The sequence below is a fragment of the Streptopelia decaocto genome (assembly GCF_964273445.1).
Source record: "Streptopelia decaocto genome assembly, chromosome: Z".
Classification (NCBI taxonomy): domain Eukaryota; kingdom Metazoa; phylum Chordata; class Aves; order Columbiformes; family Columbidae; genus Streptopelia; species Streptopelia decaocto.
In genome coordinates, this window is record NC_138657.1 from 64,140,304 (window position 1) to 64,166,486 (window position 26,183).

Sequence of the window (26,183 nt, forward strand, 5' to 3'; positions counted from 1 at the left end):
AAAAAATTCTCAATTTGTTAAATCTGCAGTTGGTATCCTCGTTTTTCTTTCATCAGCAACATCTTGTCATTCTTCTTATTAACAAACCCAGGCATTGTCTTACATAGGTTAGACAGTGCAGAGTCTTGAGGCATTTTTTGGGGGGAGTGGATGAATATTTTCAGTAGTTTCATAGGGTTAGAAGAGGAGTAGCTCTAACATTTCCCCAGTGTTAAGCAGCAGAATAACATTTGGAGTCTGAACCAAAGTCTGGTGGGGTCACTGTTAATGTTTCTGTTGACTTCCTGGCCTTTGGATCAAACTTTTCACCCTATTTTCTCCATCTCTTCCTCCCACAAAACATTATTTGAGGACTAAAACTTCAATATTTGTAAAGTGGTTGAAATATCTAAAAGTATATAAAGTACTGATTATTACTTACATTTTATGCTTGTTTGTAAAATCATGCCCTCTAAATTTACTCTATTCTTCTCAGGTTGTTTAAGAAAAAGAAAGTAATTGTATTGAGTAATAGACAAGAAGAGAACATGTTGTGATCTTGTGCATTGTGGCAGCAACATAAATCCCATTCCTAATAGAGCTAGCTGTTTATAATTATCTGGTTTATGTGTACTGCTGCAGGATGGCTGCACTCAACGAGTATATGCACTGACTTTCTTGGATGTTTCTGAAGGATATTTGCAAAGAAGGAAGATGTGCAAAGAGTAGGCCCCTTGCACTATGTGTGGTACATTCCACTTGTGCCACATTGTTAACTGGGATCTTTAAATGTTCTGAGCTTACACTGCAAAGTGGTTTTTTCCTCTCAGAGTCTGGAAAGAGCAGTGAAAGAAAAGGCGGTCGATCTCGTTCCCATTCTCGTTCAGAATCCAGGTCTAGCTCAAAATCCCGATCTAGAAGGAAAAGATCACACTCAAAACGCAGGTAGGTGTGGTTTTTATTTTGGACTAAGAGATCATAGTGGAGTTTTTTGAGTGGTGGTGGTGGTTAATGAGATTTCTTACAGAGTTGTAAGACTAGTATCCCTGCAGAGAAGCTAATTAACTAACACTGACCAGATCAGAGTAACCAGGAACTTTGTCGCTGAACAGATAACTCTTTCCTCTAAATGCTTAATGTTTTCAGGATTACTTTCAGTTAAAACACACCATAAGGAACTTTTTGTACCATGTAGCGTTACCATTTCTATGGTTTCATGGTACATGTTGTGCTGTGTAGCACAATGTAATTCTGTGACCTGTATTTTAAAAAGAAGTAGTTGCCTGTATTTTGTGGATTGAACATGTAGTTTACTGTTAACACCCTAAGCAGATAGTCTGGCTGGTTTTGCTGATGGAAAGTTTGTGATGTCCTGAAATTCTAAACATCAAGTTAACAAAGCCAATATTTTTAATTACTGTAGCGTAAATGTAAAACTATTGTTTTTAAAAGCAGGAGAAAAAGACTTTAGGATAAGTTTTTCATTCTTTGAATTTTGTTTGCTTTACTAATTTTCTTCAGTTCTGAAACAGGGTTTGGAATATGGGAGGAAATAAAATTACTAGATCACCTGTAAAATATAACCATCAAGATTTTTTTCCACAAATGAAACAGTCTTGCCATGTGAGACTTACGAAACACTTCCTGAAATGGTTCAGATTCTTTCAATGCCAGGAATGTCCTCTGAGCATTTACATAATCAATCTAAAGATATTTGACTACGTCAAGTATTAAAAAAAAAAAAAAAAAAAAATCAGAATATATTTGATACCTTAGCTGTAAAGAGGTGAGTGCTGTCATTGGTTTAGAAACTGCTCTGTTGCATCTTTTCATGCATTGTCTTTTAACAAGGCAACTAGAATTCTTTTATGAATAGAAACAGAAAATCTGGCCAGAAGGGGTTATCATCAGTTTTACTGCTAAACAAATATACGTGCAGGCTTCAGTTTTTGCCTAATGAGACACCACAGTATGTGTTACCTAATGACATAAAAATATTAGGTACCTTTTTAATGCAGGAAGAATAATTCGGTCACTTCCTTATTGCTTGCTTCTTTGCTGTTTCTCTAGCTCAGGACATAACTGAAAAACAACCTTTGTTTTGTGTAACACTGCAGTAATATCAGTACTGTTTTGTATTGGCACAAACGAAATTGATTTTTAGAAGATAAGCTTGTATTTTTTTACTTGTGAAAAAACTCTGTTTTAAACAACTGTTGATGGTTGGGGTTTTTTTGTTTGTTATTGTGGGGGTTTTGATTATTTGTTGTTGTTATTTTTAAATGATGTGCCATTGTTACTGTCAGGTTACAGAACATGCTGAAAATAGGCCAGTCTGATTCTTTGAGACAGCTTCATCCCTAAGAATAAACTGTCCTTAACACTTAACTGTTTTACTCTTTTATAAAACAAATAATTTTAATCTCTATGATATAAACTTTATTCAATCTTATTTTGACTCAATTGTAATTAATTTTATCTGTAGTTAGTTTGTATTTCTGCGCTGATAAGCAGAGCAAAGCTGTAGGTAAAAAATGGTTGCCACTGCTCTTGGTATATATTACTCTGTGTGTCTTGATCTGCAGAAGACAGGTGAAGCTGGTATTTTTTTGTATATCCCTGTTTTTCAGGATTTATTGAGTTAATGTATGTGGCCTTTCTGTCTTTGAGAGATTAAACTTCATGGTACCTTAACCTCTCAGGGAAAGTATGCAGTGATGTGTTTTTTTAAAATGTGATGTTCACATTTGGCTTATTTTTGCTTTCCTAGAGAATGTGTTCACAGGCAGTATGTTATTGAGATGTAGCTCTTTATATAATTTTATCTAGTGAGGCAAGATTTATGGGCTTTTTCCTTTGTTCGTTGACCTAATTTTTATGAAGTTTCAATATTAAAGTGTTTTTCTTCTGGCATTGTTCATATAGAAGTAGATCTGGCAACAGATCAGTCTCAAGGCACAAGGACAGACGCAGATCCAGAAGTCCCCTGAAAAAACGGTCTAGATCTAGGGAAAAGCGGAAATCCCGGAGTCGCTCTCGTTCTCGGTGAGTTCAGATCATAGAATCATAGAATTATTTTGGTTGGAAGAGACCCTCAAGATCATCAAGTCCAACTGCTAACCTATCACTGGCACTAAACCATGTTCCTAAGAACCTCACCCATACATCTCTTGAACACCCCCATGGATGGTGACTCAACAACTTCCCTGGGCAGCCTGTTCCAATGCCTGACAACCCTTTCTGGGAAGGAATTTTTCCTAATATCCGATCTAAACCTCCCCTGTCACAACTTGAGGCCGTTTCCTCTTGTCCTACCGCTTCTTACTTGGGAGAAGAGACTGACACCCACCTCACTACAACCTCCTTTCAGGTAGTTGTAGAGACCAGTAGGGTCTCCCCTCAGCCTTCTTTTCTCCAAGTTAAACAGCTCCAGCTCCTTCAGCTGTTCCTTGTAACAGCTGCTCTCCAAACCCTCCACTAGCTTCATTGCCCTCCTCTGAACTCTCTCCAGCACTTCAATGTCTTTCCTGTAGTGAGGGGCCTAAGTTCTGAGTATTTAAGAAATGATACTGTTCTAATTACACAGTACAGAGTTTTTAAAAAAAATATAATAAACCTTTTAGGTGACAGTAAAGGATGTCCTTAGGCTTTGTGGGTGGAACAAAAGAATAGAAAGTAATTTTTAATCTGAGTGTACTGGTTTTCACTGGGATAGAGTTAATCTTCTTCATAGTAGCTCCTATGATGCCTGCAAGGGTTCAGTCACCACATCACCACACTGAGGTACCTAAACTTTGATAGTCTAGTCTACATTTATACTACCATGCAAGCTGATCGAAAGTAGGTAACTTTAATTGCTAGGCTTTAGCCAACAGATGAGGAATGTTCTAGGCAGCCTGGGCAACCCACAAAAACTTGAATGGTGCTTGTTCAATCTGTATGTGTTGAGAAGGCTGAATTTGGTCTGAACTTGATCTGTCATTCTGAGAACATGTAAAAAGTTTTTGTGCATCACCTTTTCTTTTTGCCTTTGGCAATCTCATATTGGCCATGCGCTACTGTGGGCGCAAATGCATGTGTCTCTTACATGGCATATTTGCATTTCAGGATCTAATACATCTGTGTTTTACCTAGTCCATTAGTTTTCAACTCTGATTGTTTAATTATTGAACTGTGAAATTCCAACAAGATAATCACATAATTTTCTGAGGGGTGAAGTAGTGAATGTTCACAATACAAAAGTGCCTATGAAAGCAGCTTCAAGAATGGAAGTCTTGGTACTTTCTTTCTGTTTCATATCTGTAATTCCCCTCGTTCATTTAAAGGGAGCTTCGTACTTAGGTTGTGCAGTTTCTTGTTTTTTGAGGGAAGAAGTTTTGTGGGAAAGAACTGCAGATCTGTGGACCTCGGTGGAAATGGGCATAGTCTGTGTAGCTACCTGGGCTTTATTGATGGATCCTTTTGATTTTTCTGTTGCCATTGTCTGGACCTTCTTGAGATATCTGCTCACTGGAAGGGGCAAGTACAGTGAAATCTCTGTGGTAAATGAACTGGAAGGAACTTTCTGGGTCATTGTGAGACTCTTCGCTGTTTCAGGGATTGCATGTTGTTTCATCTTTATGATCTTGCATTCCTTCTCTGAGACTTCTTTAAGTCTTCGCCAAACCTGATGGGAACCGAAGTTGTCAGGTCACAGAGCATACACAGCCTATGATTTATTAGCAGTTGAGATGAAGATACAGCAAAACGCTTCTTCCACTGAAGAAAGGTGGGGCCTGTACTTATGTGTGAAGGAGTCTTTTGGATAATGTTTAGAAATCCTAGAATAGGTCCCAATACCAATAGACACAGCAACTTCTGTCAGTCTTGTTTTCTTAGACATGTAAAGGCCTGCTAATCAACTTCTCTTGTGCTTTGTCCCGTTTCTCTTCTGAACAACTGTTCATTTTCCTATGTCCTAGAGGAAGGTCTAGGAGTAATATATTCCTCTGCTAGAAAGGAAAGATGGAGTCTCGCACTTCCAAATAATTCTATACCAAAATGTAATCTTCCAGCCAAAGCTGTGATCTAATCAATTTTTGTTTGACTTGACAGCTAGAACATCAGTTGGAACTTTCCTTACAGTTCTTTTTATGAACATGTACCATTCTGCTTGTCCCAAAGAATCTGACTTGTTCTGTTATCTTTGCCTCTGTTTTCACTGTATTAACAATTTTTGAAAAAATTTTGAATTCGTAATGACATCACAGGTGATTGAATTGTCTTGATTGAGTTTTGACCTGATATTTGCCTTTTGATGGAATTTGTTTGGTGAAATTTTATCCATGTTTTATTATTTCTGTGTATTAATTGTTGTTGGATTTCCAAGCAGTTCCAGGATAACTTTGTGAGGGAAGACAGTAGAACAAAGACTTCTGTCAGTTAGCTATCATTATTCGTGTGGGGATGTGTCCATTTAATGTGGACACAATTTTAGAAAAGAGTGGATTTACAGACTGTAGAGTTTGTCTCACTCCTGACAAAATGTAGAAAATTTGTGTATGTATAGTAAAATAACTGTGAGGTAAAGATATGTGTTCTTTCAAAGTGTAATAATATCTCTCTGAAGATCAGTGTGGTTTGATTTTGGCCTCTCCTTCTCCAATTTGATTTAAAAATATTTCCTAGCTATATAGCCTTTCTCTTGTGGTAAACAGAGGTTGAAAAGTGCGTACTTTGTCTTGAGCAGTTAACGTGTGCTAACGGGTTAGTTGACGTTTTAATTCGAATGTTTGAAAATTAATTAATGGATTTGTGTTTGGCTTTTCACAGGGACAAGAAAAGAGACAAAGAAAAGGTCAAAGAAAAAGAAAAGGCCAAAGAAAAGGAGAGAGACCGAGACAAGGAGAAGGAGAGGGACCGAGACAAAGATAGGGAAAGAGAGCGAGATAAAGAGAGAAACAGGGAGAAGGACAAAGAGAGAGAGCGAAACAAAGATCGAGACAGAGTCAGAGACAAAGACAGAGATAGAGACAGGGACAAGGATAAGGACAAAGATAGGGACAAGGACAGGGAAAAGGAGAAAGATAAGGAGAAGGAAAAAGACAGGGAAGAGGTAGACCAGAACAAGGAAAAAGAAGATAGTGAGAAAGAAGTAGACAAGGACAGAGAGAAGAGTAAGGACAAGGAGGCAGATCAGGACAAAGGAGAGGACAAAGAAAAGGACAGAGACAAAGAAAAGGAAAAAGATGGGGATAAGGAGAAGGAACGAGACAGAGAAAAAGAGAGAGATGATAAAAAGAAGAAAGATAAGAGATCCAGAACACCCCCAAGAAGCTATAGCTCTTCAAGAAGATCTCGTAGCTCCAGCAGGTTTGTTTAGAATTTTTTCATACTTTTTTGACTTGTCAGTTCAGAGAGGCACCATTCTGCTTTTTATGTATCAGTATCACCATGTCTCTTACTAATTAAATTTGTATTATATCTGTTTTGTAGATTTTACTTTATATTACAAAGAGCTCTACATGATGCCTGATAGAACATGGATTCTTGTTGGGCTGCTGGTGCTTGTCTTTCACATAACCATATAGTATAGTCCTTGAGGACAATAAGGAAATGATTCTTGTGCCATTTCTCTGTGTTGGTCCCATCCAAAAGTTCTGATAAAACAAAGCCACAGATCATCTTTGTCCTGATGAAATTCTGAGTGACTGTTAATAGTTCCTTGGTTGCTTACATAATGTACATTGTTGATCTGCAGAGCATAAAAACAGTTAGGTGATAATGCTTGCCACTTTTCAGCTGGATGGGTGAACAGCAGGAAGCAAGCATATCACTTGGCTGGCAAACTGTATCTCAGTTGGAAGATAAGGATACCCTCTTTCACTGGTTAGATGGCCGAGTACAGTAAAAAGTAACATTCCTTAACAGTGCTGATAGTAAACAGGAGAACATTCAAGTTAGTGTAGCTGTTGCTTTTCCCTCTAAGGGAGGCAAAACTGGGTGGAATTCTGGATAAATTCAATACAGCAAAAGACAGCTGTGAGATTGATTATAAGCTTTTTAAGTGGACTCACTCAGGCATATTCTAAAATCATTGCAGCTAACTTGAGTTCAGAAGCTTTCGTGGAAAAAGTCCTTCCTGAATACCTCAGAAACTAGGGAGTTCAGAAATATTGCATGTCAAATTTAGATACCAAATTTTTTCTAGTACCTTGAGAGAATGAAATGCTGTATGAATTGGAAAAAGTTCTACATACTATAATCATTTCACTGGACGGAAGCAAAATTCCTACAGACATCAAAATTTAAGAGTTCATGGTTCTTACAAGGCAGAAAAGGGTGTAACGGTTTCTGAACATCCTGTTTGCACTATATGAAATGTTCTTGTTGGTTTAGAGGTTTTTGGGCAAAATACTGTGGCTGCTTGAAGCATCTGTGGCTTCCTATTTTAATGCATGTTTAACATTTCATGGTTTAAAGACCTACACAGAGTAGAGGCAGTTCTGCCAGCTTTGAAAACGTGACATTTTCTGCCTATAGGTCTCAGAAGTGTTGAATTAGATAAGGGTAGAAAAAAGATTTAGTATTTTGATAATATGTAGCTTATATAAGAACGTTGATCCAGTTCCTAATGTCAGATAGCAAGTGTAGTTAGCTGGATGTTACAAAATATTTATACTCTAGTTTGTAACAATTATGCTCATCTTTAAGAATCTTGGTGTTTAAGAAAGTGCTATGGAAGGATCAAATGCCACATGCTTGGGCAAAAAAACTCTAGTGAAAATTAGTGCATCTCTTCTAGTGGATTCATAGTACAAAATGCTACTTCAATTTCAAATGAATTTTGTTTACAGATGTTACTAAACAAAGACTATATTATTTTGAAGATGGGGGGGAAGAGAAATACACTTGTTTTGTATAGATTTACAATCCTTCTTCACAGATAGCATTATCATTAGAGTATCGATATTGGGGCCACTACTGTTGAACGCCTTCATCAGTGGCCTAGGCTGCGGGACAGAGTGCGCCCTTGGCAGGTTTGCAGACAATGCAGAAGTGTGAGGAGAGGCTGGTACACCAGAGGACTGTGCTGCCATTCAGAGAAAACTTGATGCTCACAGGCATCTCATGGAGTTGAACAAAGAGAAAGGCCAAGCCCTGCACCTGGAAGAATAACTCCAGTGCACCAGTACAGCATGGGGAATGGCTGGCAGAAGAGGACCTCGGGGTCCTTGCAGCCAAGAAGGCCAGCAGTGTGCTGTGCTGCATTAGGCTGTGTTGTGAGCAGATCAAGGAAGGTGATTTTTTTCCCCTCTCCTCAGCACTGGTGAGGCCACATCTGGAATCCTGCATCCAGTTCTGGACTCCCCATTACAAGAGACACACAGACATACTGGAGTGAGTCCAGTGAAGGGCCACAAAACTGATAGAGGGGTTGAAGCATCCATCATACAAAGAGAGACTGAGAGCACTAGGATTGTTTAGCCTGGAGAAGAGAAGGCCAAGGGCGCATCTTATTGATGTGTACGAATACCTGATGGGAGACAGTGAAGAAGACAGAGCCAGAGTTCTCATTGGGGACCAGTGGGAGGCCAAGAGGCAGTAGACGCATATTGACAAATGGGAAATAAAAGCTTTTTTCTAATGTGTTTTTTTTTTTATGGGTTTGTTTGTTGTTGTTGTTGTGGTTTTTTTCCTGAGCAATCTGGAACTAGTTACCGTGAGAAAATGTGGAGTCTCCTTCTGTGGAGATGTTAAAAATCTGACTGAGTGTGGCCCTGAGTAGCCTGTTTAGTTGACCATTTTAAGATGGGGAGGGAGAGGTTGGACTAGGTGGTCTCCAGAGGACTCTTACAACCTCAGTAATCTGTTATTCTCTGAAAAATAATTGTGAATAGGTTGGCCTACAGAGTCCCGGTTAGCTTGCATTTAAAGTTAACTGTTTACTTTGATGATTGACATTGCCTAATTGAAATGGTTACAAACCTTTTTGGAGAAGATTATGTAACAAAATGGCATTTCAGCTGCCTGGATTTACAGTACAGCACTGAGTTAGGACTGCTGATCCTTCACCTGCTGAGTGTGAAATATTGGACAAATAGTCACCTTTTTGGAGAAGAGGTGGAGGTGGAATAGGGCACAGTGGACCTTTCAAGAACAAGGTGGCAGCTGACTTTGCTTTACTGACAGATAGCATTGCAGGTACTAGAAATCAGATGGCTATGCGTGGTTCCTAGCTGAAGTAAGTGACACAGACCAGAGGAAGAGGAGGATCAGACTCCTTTTCCAACAGACATCTATAAGCTATCAGAGGAGACAGGTATGGAATATGAGTTCTGTGTATGATTAAGAGACACAGAATCACTGTCAAAGTATTCACTAGGAGTTTTTTGTTAAATTTTGCTGTATTGGTATTGCTTAAGAGTGCATAACCAGGTGCATAAATCTTTGTAGAGACAAATGTAATTGAGATGGGTACAAATGCTGTCAGACACAGCTGTTTCTTCAGCTTGAAATATGAAAAGCAGAAACTGAAAATTAGATTTCGTGAATAAGCGGTTTCTAGTTTGAACACAATTACTAAGAACTTGTTTACTCACAAATATGAATGCTGGAAAGCAAAACAAAGTGATGATGTACTCAATGTAGCCCAAGTCGGAGCACTGTCAGGATAATATATCAGTTTCCAGTATCCTAATTTGAAAAAAGGTGATGATAAATGTGAAAATGTTCAAAATGAGATGCATGTTAACTGGTGAAGAGCTGATCAGTGATTGTGTTATTTTCTCTGTGATTTTGAAGCCACTTTACATTTTGTTTACCAAAGGTCAAATCAAACTTAAGAACTTGCTGAAAAAAAGTAGTTACGAAATTTTGTCCTGTGCATTTTCAGGAGGACATGGTAGATGATACTGTGAGAGTACCAATCCAGATAGTGATACTAGGCATGTCTTAGTAGAGTATCCTTTTGTAATTTGTCTAATAACTGTTTATTTCTTGGTCTTTCTAAATATTGAAGATATAAACACACCTAATGGTGTGATTTGCAAAAGCTGGTGTGCATAAGCATAGCTTTTGTGCCATATATTTTAAGTGTCCTCTCAATTAGGTTTTAACTTTCCTGTTTTTCTTTGATGGTTCTTTCTGTCCACTTTTCTTGCTGAGAGGTGGTAGGAAAAAAACATCTCACTTTGACAGAGATAGTTTCTACATTTCTCTTGAATTTAGCCTTACTGACTCAATTTTTGCTTTGTTTTAAAATATGCCTCTGTATGGTTGCTACCAGTTATTTAATGTTTTGTTCTGCTCTAGGTCAGACTCCATGAAAACAACTCCAGTGAATTCCGTATATCTATGTGAAACAGCTGTTTTATATAATACTATGAGATCTTCAGTGTGTTACAGAACAATAACATTTTGTTTACTGAGTAAGGACTGCTAGGAAAACAATATATATTAACTTACTTGTTCTGATTTTGACAACAGGTTGAGCTTTGTTTTGCACCATTGGCTTCCAAATCAGTAGGAACAGCACTAGCTCATGTATTTAGGAATTAAACTTCAGTCAGACTGAACTGAAATTACAGTGATCTTCAGATTGTAATGTTATGTTTTGAAGATGTGTTGCTTGTTGTGGCTTTTGTCTTAATGTGGCTGTTCATTCAGTTGGATTGTTCTCCTGACTTAAGAAACTGACTTAAGAATTAGTGAATTCAGTGTGTTTCCATTGTTATCAGTAAAGGTACAAACATGTGAAGATAAACAAAAACTAAAATCCACTTTGCCACCAAACATACGATTTTTTTTTATTTGTACCGTTCATATATTGTCGGTGATATATAATGTTAAATTCAGGGATATTTGCTTAGTTGTGTCAGATAATTTTAAGAGCTTTCTGGTTTTTTATTGTTCCTGAATTTATTATTATTATTCTTTGACCTTGAATTTCTTGCTCCTGCAGAGAAAGGCGTAAAAGAAAGAGTAGAAGTCCCTCCAAGTCTCCTAAAACATCCAAAGCAACAAAAAGAAAGTCTTCACGAACTCCTTCACCAAGAAGGTCAGTTTGATGTAAACATAAAAGTCAAGGAGCATTAAAGGAGGAAGAATTTATAGGATTTTAATTGTTTTACTGCCTTTGCAGTAATCATCTCAGATGGTTTCAGTTGGTCAGTATGATTCAGTTTTAATTTAAAACAAAGCAAAAACCTCAATGGATTTGAGCTTTGGTATGCTTTCAACTAGTGAATTTCAAATCTGTCAACACGGCAAATTTGCTTCAAATCCATAAAAGCCCTTAATCTGATATAGATTATTTTGGTTTTCTCTTTAAAAATATCATCCATACTGAACACATGCATTCTTTAGCTCTCTTTAGTCAAGAGATCCCTTGTCTGTATGAAGGGGGTTTGGTTATGTTTTGTGTTTTTTTGGAAAACCCACAGATGAGAGTTTAATTTGCAGATAAACGGTTTGAAGGTTGTTGCTGTTGGATCAAATGCTGATTTGAGTAAAAAATTTCTTAAACAGAAACAAGAAAGAAAAAAAAAGAGAAAGAGATACAAATAATGATAGAAGAGAAAGAGAACGTTCCACCTCCAAGAAAAAAAGTAGTAAAGAAAAAGAGGGCAAGGACAAACCTGACAAAAGCACCACTACTTTGAAGGTAAGCTATGTGACCTGAAAAGCAGAGTGAAGTGGTACTAGTGGAGCCATTATTGAAATTCCCTCCCTTTTTAAAATGTATTTTCCTCCTCCTTTTTTATGGTTTTCCTTACCAAGTTATTACTGTTTGGGTTTAGCTTTTGCCAGTTGGACATCTACAGTTGGTGTTTAGTGGGCCAGTTTCATAAGTCTCTGTGTTTGAACTCTACTGGACCTACAGCAGCCAGTGTGAATAGGTTACAGATACACTTCATTTTAGTTTCTCTTTCCTGTTCTTTGCTGTATGATAGGACTTGTCTGGCTGCCTATCTGTATCAGCAGGCAGGAAGCAGACAGTGTAGCTAAGGAGCAGCATTCAAGGACTGCTTGACTGTCAGGCTGAAAACATTACTTTTTTAATAAACTTTCACTCTGCAGTTCAGCCTCTCCCTGGTTACTTTGGGCCTGGTCTATGTATTGGACTATGCAGTAGTAAAGTTGAGCTGTGTCAGAATGGTGTGGGCTTTTCCCCTGCAAAGTAGAAGGCGGTGTGATTAAGAAACATCTTCCAATTGTTTAACGTTAGAATTGGAAAAGAAGTGTGCCTTAAAAGAGCAGTCTGTTATACTCAGAATTATTAAACCATTATAAAACAGCTGGTTTATGTGACTCAACATAGGGATGCAAAAATTGAGACAACAAAAATACCAAGGGTTGGTTGGAAGTCATATCCAATAACGCTAAGAATATGATTTTTTTGTAAAATAATTTTATCTTTGGTAGGACAAAGATCACACTAAAGAAGATCAGAATTCAGAATCTGACAAGGAGATAGACAACAGAGACACACAAAGGACAGATGAAGTCAAACTACAACAGAATGGGAACTGTCAACTAAATGAAGAAAACCTCTCAATTAAAATGGAAGGGGTTTAAAGCAAAGAATGAACCTCTAATTCAAATAAGGAATGAAACCCAAAGCTTTTTGTTTTCCAGAATAAGGAAGAAAATGTCCAAGCAATCAACCTGAACGTGTTGATAGTACTAGTAGCTCTTCCAATTCTTGTGATAGCTTTGTTGCTTCTTGCTGAAAAACAACAGAGCACAGACCAGTAGTTACACCATGAATAGGCAGTTGCCATCAGAACTCTTCATCTCTGAAAGTCCATGCATTTCTGTGATGGCTGTACTTATTTGTAAAATGATTTTTGTTGAGTTTTGCCATAACCTGTTACAAATAAGTAGAAACTGAAAGATGTAAACCTGTACTACCCAAAAAAAGGCTGAAGATATGCATTGAAGGTTGTTTAAAATACTGCTTGTTGATGAATTTTGTATTGTTTTAACTTGTGGGTTAGAAAATCCACAAAAACTTCTATGTGTACTGTTTGATGTGCTTGAAAATGGTGCATAAATATACACACTTTCTTTTGTTGTAAATGACAACTGTAGCTAAAGGGTTTTTAAATATAAATGCAGTTTTACGGTTCTTTTGTTAAATACCCACTGACAAGTATGTTTTTCATTTGCTCACTTCTTGAGATTCTTGGGGTTTATTATTTAAAAGAATTTCTTACTAATATCCCTAAAATGAATATTTCTTTTAAAGTACTTGAGCAGTGCATGCTACTTTTCTGTTCTTTAAAGGAATATTGCCACGTTATTGATAATAGGTTAGCTTACCGGGTTATTTTGGGGATATTTTGTTTTGTTTTTCTTTGTCCTTTCAGAAGTGAGCACATTTGTGTGATATTATCAGAACTCACAGCTTTGTTTTGAGCCGTACTGCAGTGTTTCTGTTCAGGTGCAAATAGTACAGGTGCCATTATGAAAATGAATTTTTCCTATTTGTTTAAAAAAATATGGGAGCACAAGCAGAAGCTTTAGTGCCTTCTTAAAATGTGGTATTTTTTGGAAATGTATATGTGCTATTACTCATTTTCAGCTAAATCTTACATGATCTCTATTGCTATTTTGCCACCACCGTATTGTAGACAAGAATGCAAGTGATTTGTCAGAACAGTTGTTGGATTCACTTGTTAAAATACTAAATCTCCATTTTTACGTTTATTTTTAGAAGAGATTTATAAGTGAAAGCAAAGATGCAATTTGGGGACCACCACTGTACAAAAATAATAGCTGAATACAAAGCATTTTGTGATTACCTGAATCAGAGACAGCCCTCTAGGCATTTAATCTACATTTAGATGGCCTTAATTGTTACCTCTCCATCATCCTCTCTGATACCTGTTGGGTGATACAAAAGGAATTGTATGCAAAGAAATGGGGATAAATAATTTAGGGAAAAAAAGTTGTAATTTACACAGGAGTTATATGGTAGAGATTCCTTTTTCATTCTTCGGGGAAAAAGCATATAAGAAGAGAAGGACAAAGCAAATATTTTTGTCAAGATAAAACAAGGTTTTTGTTCTTTCAGCTAATTTAATTGGTTACATGAGATTTCTTAAGAGTCATACCTTTAAAACTTCCTTATACCTAAAATTGAGTAGATTATTTTTAATACAATTTAATACAATCAAATGACTTAATTGCCTTACCTCATGGGAAGAGTTATTTCTTTCAGTTAGCAAAAAAAAGTTATTTGCTTTCAGTTTGTTTTGCTTTTCCTTTGCGTAGTTAATACTTAAATTAAAAAAAAAAAAAGTATTATGGGGATGAAAAATTTGCCCAATTCCTGAGATAATAAAACCCAGTTTGATAGTTAAGCTGCTTAATCACTCTTCATTTTTGATAGGATTTAATATTCTTGCCACTGTGTACATTTAAAACTATAGAAAATGCTTTACCATGTAAAGTATAGACAGTCATTTTTGTGATGTTTAAGCCTCATGCTGTTGGCCGGTAAACAGCTTATTCTGATAAAAGAATGACAAATCTATATGCTTACAGGAAGACTGTAAAGGATTGTGTCTTGCAACAACAGCTGTCTTATTTATGATGTGTAAGTAGCATAGAGCAAACAGATTGTTTGTATACTTGTTATCTTTGGTACCATTTCACTAATAAAATTGAGTATTTTAGAGGGAAGTTTCTGCTGGTATGTGCTTATTACAGGAATATTTTTAGTTGATCTGGTTTTACTTAGCTCCTTTGATAGGAAGTGTGGATACCAGTGAAAATATACATTTATTGTTTATAATATCTTTTAAAAGCTAAGTTTATCCTTTGGGAGGAATTAGAATTCTTGCAGTGTATCGTGTTTCAGCTGATACTAGTTTGATTTCTTGAGTTTTGTTATCCTGAAATTGCATAGCTCTATGATGTATCAGTTACAGAACATGTAAAGGATTATGTACAGTTAGCTAAGACACATGTCTTTGGAAATTAATAACTAAGGATGGCAGCCTTACTAGCTAACTTAGGACATCTAAGTCCGCATGCAATACAATGTTATATTGTATGTGAATTAATGGTTCCTGTACAAAAAAGTGTTTTTCTTAAAAAGGGAAAAAAAACCCAAACCAACCAACCACGAAACACACACATTTCCTACCCACTTCAACTCATATTTTCTTACAAATGCTGTATTTTCTGGTTTTGCTTTGTAAACACTGTGCAGATCTGTGAGGTAGTTAATTTTTGTCCGTTTGTATTAGGTGTTATAAAGCTCCTCTCCTCCTGAAAAGCCACTGCTCGGGAACTATCATTCTGTAAAATGCCTGTCCCTGCAGAGAGAGGGTAGCTCATTTTTAAACCGGTAGTGTAGCACAGTAGTGATGTTCCTGCCTGCGCCAACAGGACTGTGTGCACCATCCATTAAATGTGTCCATCTTCCACTGGAAGTCTTCATCATTAGCAGGTTTGCATGCTGAGCTGCCACATCAGATTGTTTGGTTTTGCACTTTAGAAATGAAATTGAGTGGAGGTTTTGAGAACAGTGTAGGTCATGGCAGCTGTATTGTTTTGAATGTAGTTTCATTTGAGTCAGCTTTTGAAAATGTTGTGATTTGTAATTGCTTAGAAAAATGATATGGTGCCGTTTTGCTAAGACCATGTAAAGCACATATGCATAAGCTTCCATTGGGGATCAGAGTTATTTCACAAAAGTGTTTCTGGGTAACAGGATTTTTCTTTGGATTGTGAAAGAAGGTAGCAGAAAGCAACTGGTGGCTGAAACAGGATTCCAAGATCAAAATGGAGGTGGCTGTGACTAAGATTAATTTGTTGAAGTCAATGGGTTTACACAGTGGTGAGCGATGAAATGTTTGCAATCACTGGTAGTAGTATGGTAAAGGATACTGGGTTTTGTAATTCAGAATTAGAACTATGAGAGGAAAAAGAGGCTTCAGTTGGAAATTAAAGATATCTGAAGAATACCTGGAGAATCAGATGTGGGTTCTGCCTACTCATTAGTCACCTGCTGGTTTTTTATGACAATTTCAGCTTTACTGGCTGATGGCAGTGACCTGCGCACAGCTTGGATTCTGAAATGAGCTGTGGCCACTTTAGTGAGTTTACTCTGCTGCAAAGAAGGTAAATTCTGTAATGTGCAGCATGCTTCGTGTTGCCTGCTGGTGATTATTCCCGTCTACTCAGCACTGGTGAGGCCCCACCTTGAATCCTGTGTTCAGTTTTGGGCCCCTCATCCTAAGAAAGACATTGAGGTGCTGGAGAGAGTTCAGAGAAGGGCAATGAAGCTGGTGAGGGGTCTGGAGCACAAGTCTGATGAGGAGCAGCTGAGGGAACTGGGGCTGTTCAGCCTGGAGAAAAGGAGGCTGAGGGGAGACCTTATCGCTGTCTACAACTACCTGAAAGGAGGTTGTAGCATGGAGGGTGTTGGTCTCTTCTCCCAAGTAGCAAGTGAGAGGACAAGAGGAAATGGCCTCAAGTTGTGCCAGGGCAGGTTTAGATTGGATATTAGGAAAAAACTTCTTCACGGGGAGGGTTGTCAGGCATTGGAACAGGCCGCTCAGGGAAGTGGGCATTCACCATTCCTGGAGGTCTTAGGGACATGGGTTAGTGCTAGAGTTAGGTTATGGCTGGACCTGATGATCTTGAGGGTCTCTTCCAACCAAAATGATTCTATGATTCTGTAAGTCTCTGGCCCATTTACATTTAAGGAAATAACTGAAGTTGCTTTGGAACTCTGCACATCTGTTTGGTTTGTGATAGCTTCTCTGTGTTGCCCTTAGCTTGTGCTCCTATGTTGTAATAGTTATTAGTATAGGGATTTATGTGCTTTTTCTTGTGGTCTAAGGAAGAGATAAGTAAAGGCTGCTTTGTATGATCGGAATTATTGTGTACTTCATAACTGTCCTTATTACTGCATAATTTTTTTCATTCATGTGTATGACCATTGCAAGCAGTAATGCCATAGTGATGTGTGTATTAATACTTTTAGGTTTGAAGCATCTCTGCATCACTGTCTTTGTCAGTTTGTAATGAAAAAAGGTTAGAGTTCATGTATTTTAATATTGCTAGCCATTCACTTAGAGAAAAAACAGTCAAAAATCATCTTGAATTTTGTAAACGTTAGTGTGAAAATTGCATTATAATGGTAAGACAAATAATCTTAAAGATGTGAATTCTGAACAATGACTTGCAAATAGGGGCATACTATAGGTCCTGCCTGCCACTTCGTGGTATGTTCAGTTTTATAGCAATCAGTTATTGCCTTTGGTGTTATCGTAATTTTAAAAGTGAGAATTTGAGTTAGTGACACAAATGGTGAAATCTGTAAACTGCTAAAATAATGTAAATCAGTAGGTGCTTAGTTTGGAGAGGTGTAGTTTCCTCACCAGAGACTGGAGTGTGGACAGTTGAAATTTGTAGATATTGTTAGTGTTATTACCTAAAGAGAATCTAAAACTTAATTTTGTTTGCTAATATGTAAACAGAAAAAAAAGTTTTCAGCCTGTACCTTAGGTTTATTTTTATATGTTGAAAAATGTAATTAAAATGATATTGAAAACTAAAAGCACTGTAAAAAAGGGATTTTTTTTTTTTTTTAATGTAACAAATACGCTTTCGGTTGTGTTTAATTTTAAACTTAAAAAATGTCTTCGCATGCAGAATTTATTTCAAATTCAAGAATGCTTCATTTGTAGGTGAGTCCTGTTGCAGGAGCTGAGCATGTTAGTACAGGGAGTTTTTTACTCTGTTCAGTATACAACAGGTTAATAAACTTGTGTGGCAATACGTGGAGGCAGCTACTTTCCCTCTGTTTTGAGGAAGCTCAGCTCTAACACCTTCATTCTGTATTGTTTAAGTAAATGCTACAGTTGAGAAGCTATCTATGAACTTCAGTTTTTAAAATGTTTTGTGAAACCCTGAACTCTTACTATGCAAGAGGGCAAAATAATGTTTTCTTTTTAATTGACATGACAGTTATGATTATTGAGCTTAACACAGCATGAACAGCAAAAATTAGTTTTTAGCTGTTTATATATTTTCTTCTGGAAAGTTTCAGCTTACACTTCTTTAATTATATTTTTTATGTCTATCTAGTGCAAAATGTGACACAAGACTGTAGATTTGTGGTGTAGAAAGTATGTTCCATACTAATCCTGTTAATGAAATTATTCTTCTCCCATTTAAAAGGTTACATTTGTCTTTTTTGATGGGGAAGACTGTTGTCAGCAATGCTAAAAGAATAATTTCATTTTCCTTTCAATTAATCCTTGATGTCATTAATGAGGCTGCCAGTTAAGTGATTTTCTTAGAGGAAGAAGTTGTTGCTCTACTCAATAAAACCTTCCTTAGTGTAAAGATTTAGAACTACTGCTGTGCTCATGAGTAAACCACGGGCCACTTAGAAATTACTCTTCATAAATACATAATTTTCATAATAATTTAATCGAGGGAATGAGTGATCTGTTCTGGAAACACGAAGAGAGTAATTTGACATGCACTGTTCATGACTACATGAACGGTCAATAGATCCTTTCTGGTATTTTCCCCATTGATAGAGGCGCTATGATTAACTTGTTATACACAGCACCTGTCACAGGCTGGGTTCAGATATGCCTGGGGAACCTACACATTACAGCAGCAAAAATACAATTTCTCTTCTCTAAGTTTGATATTTCTGACAAGAAAGTAGACCTTCTAAGTTTAATGAATATATAATCAAAATAGTTCCATGTTGGTAGAATATATTTTTGCATGAATGAACCAACTATGAAATGGTACAGGTAAAGAAATGCCAAATGCTGCTATTACATTGTTGTTATTTTTGTAAATAAACAAAGTCCCAAATCTTCACTAGTGTTATAAAATGACATAAACTGTAGTGAGGTGGGTGTTAGTCTCTTCTCCCATGTAGCAGGTCATAGGACAAGAGGAAATGGCCTCAAGGTGTGCCAGGGGAGGTTTAGATTGGATATTAGGAAAAATTTATTGACAGAAAAGGTTGTCAGGCATTGGAACAGGCTGCCCAGGGAAGTGGTGGAGTCACCATCCCTGGAGGTGTAAAATATGCGTAGATGTGGCACTTTGGGACAAGGTTTTGTGGTGCACTTCACAGTGTTAGCTTTGTGGTTAGACTCGATAATCTTAAAGGTCTTTTCCAACTTAAATCCTTCTGTGATTCTGTTCTATGAAGTACTGAAGGAGTCTCTTAAGTATGGGAGATATGAATGAACATTGCTAGCATGGCAGGTTGTTTTCAATTTTATTAATCAAACTGGTGCTTCCACTGTAGAAATAAAATGGAAATGGGGATAAGATTATTCCCCTGATGTTTGTCTTAGCAGTGCTCGGAAGTGACTGATGTAAGCTGTCCTGAGTTTTACTACCCGTGTTCATGCAGGTCCTGCCAATGCAGTACCAGGACACGGTTATTATATTCTACCATCATTCAGGCAGTCAGTGCGATCAAGAGACAGGGAAAAAGGCAAACCAGGAGTCTGTGATAGAGTCAAGAGCTCTGACACAAGTATTGTCTGTAAGTAGAGAGCTTTAATGCAGTGCTTAATTATTTTACAGTTTTTGTAGCAGTAACGAGTTGGCTCAGATTGACAGGATGTCCCTGTGCTCTGTGCTTTCAGGAGGACTCTGCTCAGGTGCAGATACCTTTGTGCCATAAAGGTGGCTTTTAAGGTTGCCAAAGTACCTCAAAGGCTAACGTTTTTAGGGAATTTTGTACATGTTCTTCTATTGGGTAGCTAATACAGAGTGAAAAAAACCTCTGGAATATTGTGGTTGCTGCAATCTTCTCTTCAGGCTGATCAGCTGTTTATCTTGTCTCTGAAACGCTGTGATCATTTTCAGTGTTGTCTAGCTACGGCCTGATAGTCTGACCTTAACTGTGGAAAAAAATCTGTGTCCATAACACATTAAAGTATGCAAGAAAAAACATCTACTCTGGTTACCAGGAAAAACAGCTGTGTACTACCTTTGCTTTGTGCATGTTTTTAGAGGTTATGTTACAGATTGAATATTACATTCCTTTGTCTGTATATGTAAAACACTAAAAGTCCGTAGCCCTGCAGTATGATACCCCATGCTGTGAATCGCCACACTTACGTGCCTTCAGGCCTGCTGTTAAGTGTTAAGCTTCTACAATGTCTAAATTCTCACTAATGCTAACAGTGAACATCTAGAGCTAAGTTGACAAAAAAGAAGAGGAAGGGAGTGGAGAATGGGAAAAGGAAAAAAAATGCCTTGACTTCTATGGTCCTGAGACTTCATATTTGCAATTTCACTCTTAACGTAACACATATTGAAGCTAAGAATACTGAAGCTAAGAACACTACTGAAACCACTTGAACAGTACTGTAGCACATGAAATGAAGTATCTTACATGTTTATTAGTAGAGGTAGGCTTCTGCAGTCATTATACACCTGTATATGCACACACTTTTCTAAACTGCCTGAAGAGGAAGTTGGAGTAGATGATTGTTCTAGGTCACTTCCAACTGAAATAAAAATCCCCATGAAAGAACCAAACAAAAACAAACAACCAACAACAACAAACCACACACACACAAAAAAACCAACATTGCCCCTAACCTGAAGACCTGAGCATTACAAGTCTCCTAGTCCTGTGTCCTGAGTAGGTGCATGATTCCACCAAAACCTACCATTTGGCTGTATTAAACTGTTCAGCAAGTGTAGTCTCCTCTCCACGTAGGAGGTGCTTTGTTCTCAAAGGATACCTCACAATGGGATGAGTCCTTCATTTATGTCTGATCTCCATACCAGGATTTTTCATGTATCTCTCATTCTCCCACATGTACAAATTAGAGCCATTATACAAATATTGAGTGTTACGAAGTACTGCTCTAATGAGGTCAATTAAGAATTACATAACTGAAAACGGAATACATCCATCCCTTCTATTTGAGGCAAATAGGTCCCTGTGTACTTCTAGGGAAAGTATCCAGGCCTGTTAAATGGATTTTCTTTAGCAAGATGTCAGGCAATGGTTAATGTCATGGGAGCAATACCAAGTCAAAAGCCCAAACTGTTTTTTGAGTTTCGTGTATGAAGGCTGCTTCATATACTGAAATGGCTCACAAGCCATTGGTTTTGTTCTGCTTATTTGCTTTATACTGTATATGTAACATATTAATATGTACTGGTTTGGTAGGTGCAGAGTAAGAAAAAATGAATTAAATGTTTACAGGGATGAGTGAGTTATTTAAGGTACCAACTGCACCAGGAAAATAAGTTGCTCTGACAAGAAATGAAATAAATATCATAGGTAAGGAGTATTGCTATTTCTTATATTTTGGAAATGGATAAATTAGGCTGTGTTCACATGACTACTTGATAATAATTATATATCATTTGAGGACTTTATTTTCCACAACAGCTTTTCATTTGAGCCCCTCTACTAGATCCTGCAAGTGGCAACAACTCTGCTAATAGAAGGATCATTTGTGTTCTCCTAAATTCAAATCAGGCAAAGTCACCTGACGGAAGTTAACAAAATGAAGGCCAATATTTTGAAGACCACTCAAGTCTTTGAGGTGGTCTGGGCAGTGCTCCTCTTACCCCTTCCTTCTACAAGCAGAGGTAGCAAGGGTGAGGGATAGTCAGTACATTGCTTTGTGGCAAAACAATGCATTTTAAGTGCTAAGAAAAAACAATCCAAAACCCACAGTGAAATACAGGTTAGTTCCTGCCAGTCCTAACACACATAGAGAGCTATAAATAGAGAGAATGAGCATACATAGGGAAAGCAAATAAACCAGGTTTTGTTATGGGCCTCAACTACATCAGGCAAGTGGGGGATATGCAATTTCTTTGAGCTTTTTGTAAGCATGGTATTCTATAACTCATATTTCCTAATATGCAGGGAAGTATTTGAGTGAATGTGAATCATCCTTCACTTTTAATGAGAGAATTTTAAAAGATGCCCATCTAAGGAGCTCTGGTGCTTATGGCACAGTTGATCAAGTTCTTTCTCTGCAAAATGATTTTAATAACATGCTCCATAAACTAGAGATGACAACAATAAACTGGGTCTTCTACAATGACTGCATACCATTAATGCCTGCAGAGTTCATGGGTGAGAAGCTGTTGTAAGCTGGAAAATCGATTCAGGCTCCTCTCATCATGGAGATAGTGATGAAGTCTCATAGAGAGCATATTAAGGAAGACCTTTTTATCCCCTATATTCCAATTAACTCCTTCTCTGTGCAAGCTTTGGAGGGATGACTAACTGAACTATCTATTCAGCTCTTGAAGTCTGTTTTGCAGATGTCATCACTGCATGCAGTGTGAAATCATACCTGCAACTACATCTTGGAACAGAACACGAACGGATTTCTATGTCTGTGTAGATAAATGTACGAAGAAATAGCTGTAATTTAATGCAAGTAAACAATAGTAATAATGATACTTACCATGATCTTCATTTATATGGCACTATTCATCTAAGATGAATAAAGGTGCAAAGATCTAAGATGTAAAGCACTATACATAGATGGATATGCATAATTTCCTATTCCTAAATTCAAAGCTTTCCTCTCTTTTGTTTGGTCAGCCTTGGACAGCTGGAGATTTTCTTTGGAATGGTGGACACTTTTGATGGAATTTTAACTGAAAAACTTATCAGATCTGAAAATCAGGTCTTGAACCTGACACAGTGATTAGAGAACTCTCCTGGTGACTAGAACAACGTTGTGCTTAGAGCGGAAGCCTTGAAATGGCTTCCTGAGCACCTAGGACTAAACACCTACCAAGAAGTACCTTACTGGAAAGTTTTTCATACAGTTCCCTGAAAGTTTTGCCTGTGTGAATACAGTAGGAATTTCCACAGAATAACTGTGGTGAAATAGCTAATCTAATTATATAATCAATCTAGCTCATCAAGGAAGCTTACTGAAGGATACACTTGCAGAAGGATTGTCACAAGCTCACTGTCCTATACTGTCCTAATGGCTTCATTCAAGCATCGGAATTTTTGGAACTTGACTTTATGGTATTGGAAATTTTGAAGATACTTCAGTTTGAGTTGGCTTGTCCCATCAAAGTTGGTCCAGATGGCAAAAATACTACCTGGCTTTGTTTGAGGTAGTCTTGGGGACCAAACCAAACCTGACTTTTCCTTTGTGCTGGCTTGTTGCTTAGTTCCATTTCCAGATGAGGATGAGCAGCTCTTGCAGGTGACTTCACTGTCTGACCCACCAGGGCTTTCTGGCTGAACTCCATGCTGGTGTAGTCACTCAAGAGTGGTATTGTAGTGGAAATGGTTCCTTCTTCACTTGTAACTGCTTCTTCAAGAATTCCTTCATGCCTTAGGCTCATGTCTACATTATTGCTAGGTTCTTCTGACTGGTAAGTGTCACACTTGCTGTCTTCTCCACTATCTGTAAAGAGGTCTAACTTCAAAGAAGTCTTTGACTCATGCTCTATGACATAAAGGCTGATAGTATCATTGTCTGACAGGGCCTGAAGCAGTGACCTTGAAACAGGTTTCCAACTAGTCTGCAAAACAAAACGAGACAGTAATTTTAGTATCATGCTTTTGCCAAGTGTAATCGGCAATTTATGGAAATAAATAACGAATAAAGTTAGGAGACAGGCAGCCTGGTCCTGTCTATATAATATGCTAACTAATCAATTTTATCTCATCTTCATTGGTTTTAGAAACATGAATGAAAATATTTGTTTCCCTGATTCAGGGGACCATCTTCTCCTCTCCCATATTATTTAAGCGAAGTTTTGCTTGCTTTTATACGTGCTTGGGACAAAATGTAGTGGTTATAAAATGTAGGCTTTTCTATGTGCTGTTCTGAGACCCGCAGCCTTCAAAAAGTTAAACAAATGTGTTACTATAAAAAGGAGCAACTTGAATTGAACAGCAGCCCAAAACGTGTAGCTACCAGCTGCTGCAAGCAGTTTGTTATTCAACTTAATGCCATGTTGTGATTTAAGTATAGGTTTTGTTAATTTTTTTTTCAAATTCTGGATGATCAAATGGAGAACCGTTTGTAACACCAAGCATCCTTCTTTTCCACTTAGATTATTCTGCTGGGTTTGCCCACTTTTGCCATGATATTTTTAAAATTACATCCAGGTTGGTATGTTGTTTGGTAAAATTATTAGCTTCTCCCCCCCCACACCCCTTCCTCAATTGCTCTAAATTTGTTTGAACTGTTATGGATCTCTTGCAAGATAAATTGTGTATTGTTTGGGTTTTTTTTTTTCTCGTTATAATTTGTTTTCTGACTCAGAAATGAGTATGCTGTTGTTCGAAATCTGAGCAATCCCACCTAAAATGTCCCTATTTTTCTCTTATAGCGGGATGAGTAGACACCTCTGCAGGGTCTGCTTTTGCCTTTTGTTGAATAAAGACTTGTGTGATACGTACCTGCATTACCTTATTTATTATAAACAGGAACCTGAACTCTATGCATAACAAATCTAAAATAAGCTGTGTGTGAGCTTCTGTCTGAAAGATGAACTAACAGGTGGAGAAGAAGCAGCATCTTTGAAGAATCTTGTCTAAATGTGAAGAACGGGACACTGATGGGGTGGCTGGCTGGCCTTTTTAGCCTCTATAGCTCATTTTCCTTGCCTCTGTGTGCTGACTACATTGAGAGTGTCTCCACTTTCTCCTGCTGCTTTGAACCATGGGATGTATCATTACCGTAGATTGCAATAAAGAACGCTCTGGATTTAATGTACAATTTCGCTTGCCACCTGTCTGAACTATGTATGTGTTTCTACCAAGAGTTGCAACACTGCTGAACTAACTTGATGCAGTTCAGCCTTGAAACAACTTACAAATATAATAAATATATGGAATATAATAAGATTTACTCCTTGCCTCCATTTTACAGTGCTCATTTGGGGAATACCTTTCTCCACATTTCATGAACTGTTCATAATATCAGATTACTTCTATGCAATATGTCTGGTAACTGCTTTACTGTATTGCCTGCTCACATAGAGCTCTTTCTGCTTCCCCCAAAACCCATGTTTGATATCTGTTATTTCTGTTTCTGCCATATTATCAACATGACAGTATTTCTCTACCAGACTTGGCTAATACAGGCTTCATTCCTTTTACAGATGCTTTGCCTCTATAGTTTCTTTGCCTATGCAGGAACATTTAAGTGCATTTTAAATAGGTGTATTTTAAAGTATTTATGTCAAAGTGGCACTCTGGTTCATAAAACCTATTTGTCCTTTCTACAACATGCGGCCTCAATGTATTTCACCTGCACTTATTTACAAGGTGAATTGTTCTTTGAAAATATTAGGGGTTTTTGGCTTTTAGTTCTTACTCCTTTCTTGCTGAACTTCTATCCTGCAATTCAGCTCCACCTAAGCTTATTATTACATCAAAACATCTTGAGATCTTGTGCTTTCTTTAAGGAAGAAACTTCCCAAATGCTGAATATACCAGATTATTTTTTTTGGCTTTGAAAAGTCTTACTTAAACAACTATTGAATATGCATCTTCCACTTTCTAAGTGCATGGTGGAGAAGAAGCAAGAGAATTAGGTGGAGTTTTTACTGGAGTGGTCAGTGAGGAACAGCTGAATCCCAGCACTGACAAAAAGGAAGTTGCCTGGTGCTTGTAAGCAGATCAGTTTCTTTAACTGAACAGAACAGTAGAACTGCAATCTCCCAACAGCATCGCTTTTGAAACTCTGACTTTGTACAGCTGTACTTCTGTACATCTGATCCTCCCTTGTTCAGCATTATCTGACTTTGGCACAATCACTGTCTGATGCTACCTCTGAGCTCACCAATTCTTTATCTATGTTTAGGTGGAAAAAAGGTATAGAGCAAGCAAGGAATTCTTGATCTGGAGTATGAAAGTTGATACTTGTTCTGTTCAAGGAAAGTATGCTGATGTTCAAAGCAACCTTTGATTACCGGCAGCCTGTCAGGGTCTTCTGAAAATTTGTTGCTGATGATTTCATTCAGTGTCCTAGGTTTGGACAGTGTCTGGCTTCCAGATACCTTTTCAGCTTCTGCCTGATCTTTGACTACATACATAAAGTCTGTTTTGTTAAAGCTCACAAGTTAGCCTGAGAAACTAGATCTATGGACGTCAAATTAAATTCAGGTTTGCCACAAAAATAAAAGATATTTAAAAAGGAAAGCTGTAGAAGCTTCTGCTCCAAGAATGTAATGTTTGGTGGTCTGAGACTTGG

The 26,183-nt window shown here is 37.5% G+C and overlaps 2 protein-coding genes across 6 annotated transcripts in view; one reads left to right on the forward strand and one right to left on the reverse strand.

Annotated features, from left to right (window-relative positions):
* Nucleotides 1-14,649, forward strand: part of SREK1 (splicing regulatory glutamic acid and lysine rich protein 1) — a 37,718-nt gene extending 23,069 nt beyond the window's left edge. For 4 of the 5 annotated variants that reach the window (XM_082075466.1, XM_082075468.1, XM_082075469.1 and 1 more), the window contains 6 exons: nt 810-924; nt 2,905-3,024; nt 5,791-6,330; nt 10,922-11,017; nt 11,488-11,623; nt 12,385-14,649. In XM_082075466.1, coding sequence (XP_081931592.1) covers nt 810-924; nt 2,905-3,024; nt 5,791-6,330; nt 10,922-11,017; nt 11,488-11,623; nt 12,385-12,537 — 1,160 coding nt within the window. In that variant the 3' untranslated portion in view covers nt 12,538-14,649. The remainder of the gene's footprint in view (nt 1-809; nt 925-2,904; nt 3,025-5,790; nt 6,331-10,921; nt 11,018-11,487; nt 11,624-12,384) is intronic. The other variant, XM_082075467.1, reaches the window with a different exon arrangement.
* Nucleotides 14,650-19,574: 4,925 nt separating this feature from the next.
* LOC309450949 (interleukin-6 receptor subunit beta-like) overlaps nt 19,575-26,183 on the reverse strand; it is a gene marked incomplete at its 5' end in the record, with an annotated part of 32,902 nt that continues 26,293 nt past the window's right edge. The window contains one exon of the mRNA XM_082074203.1: nt 19,575-23,627. Within this exon, the coding sequence (XP_081930329.1) occupies nt 23,017-23,627 (611 nt within the window). The 3' untranslated portion in view covers nt 19,575-23,016. The remainder of the gene's footprint in view (nt 23,628-26,183) is intronic.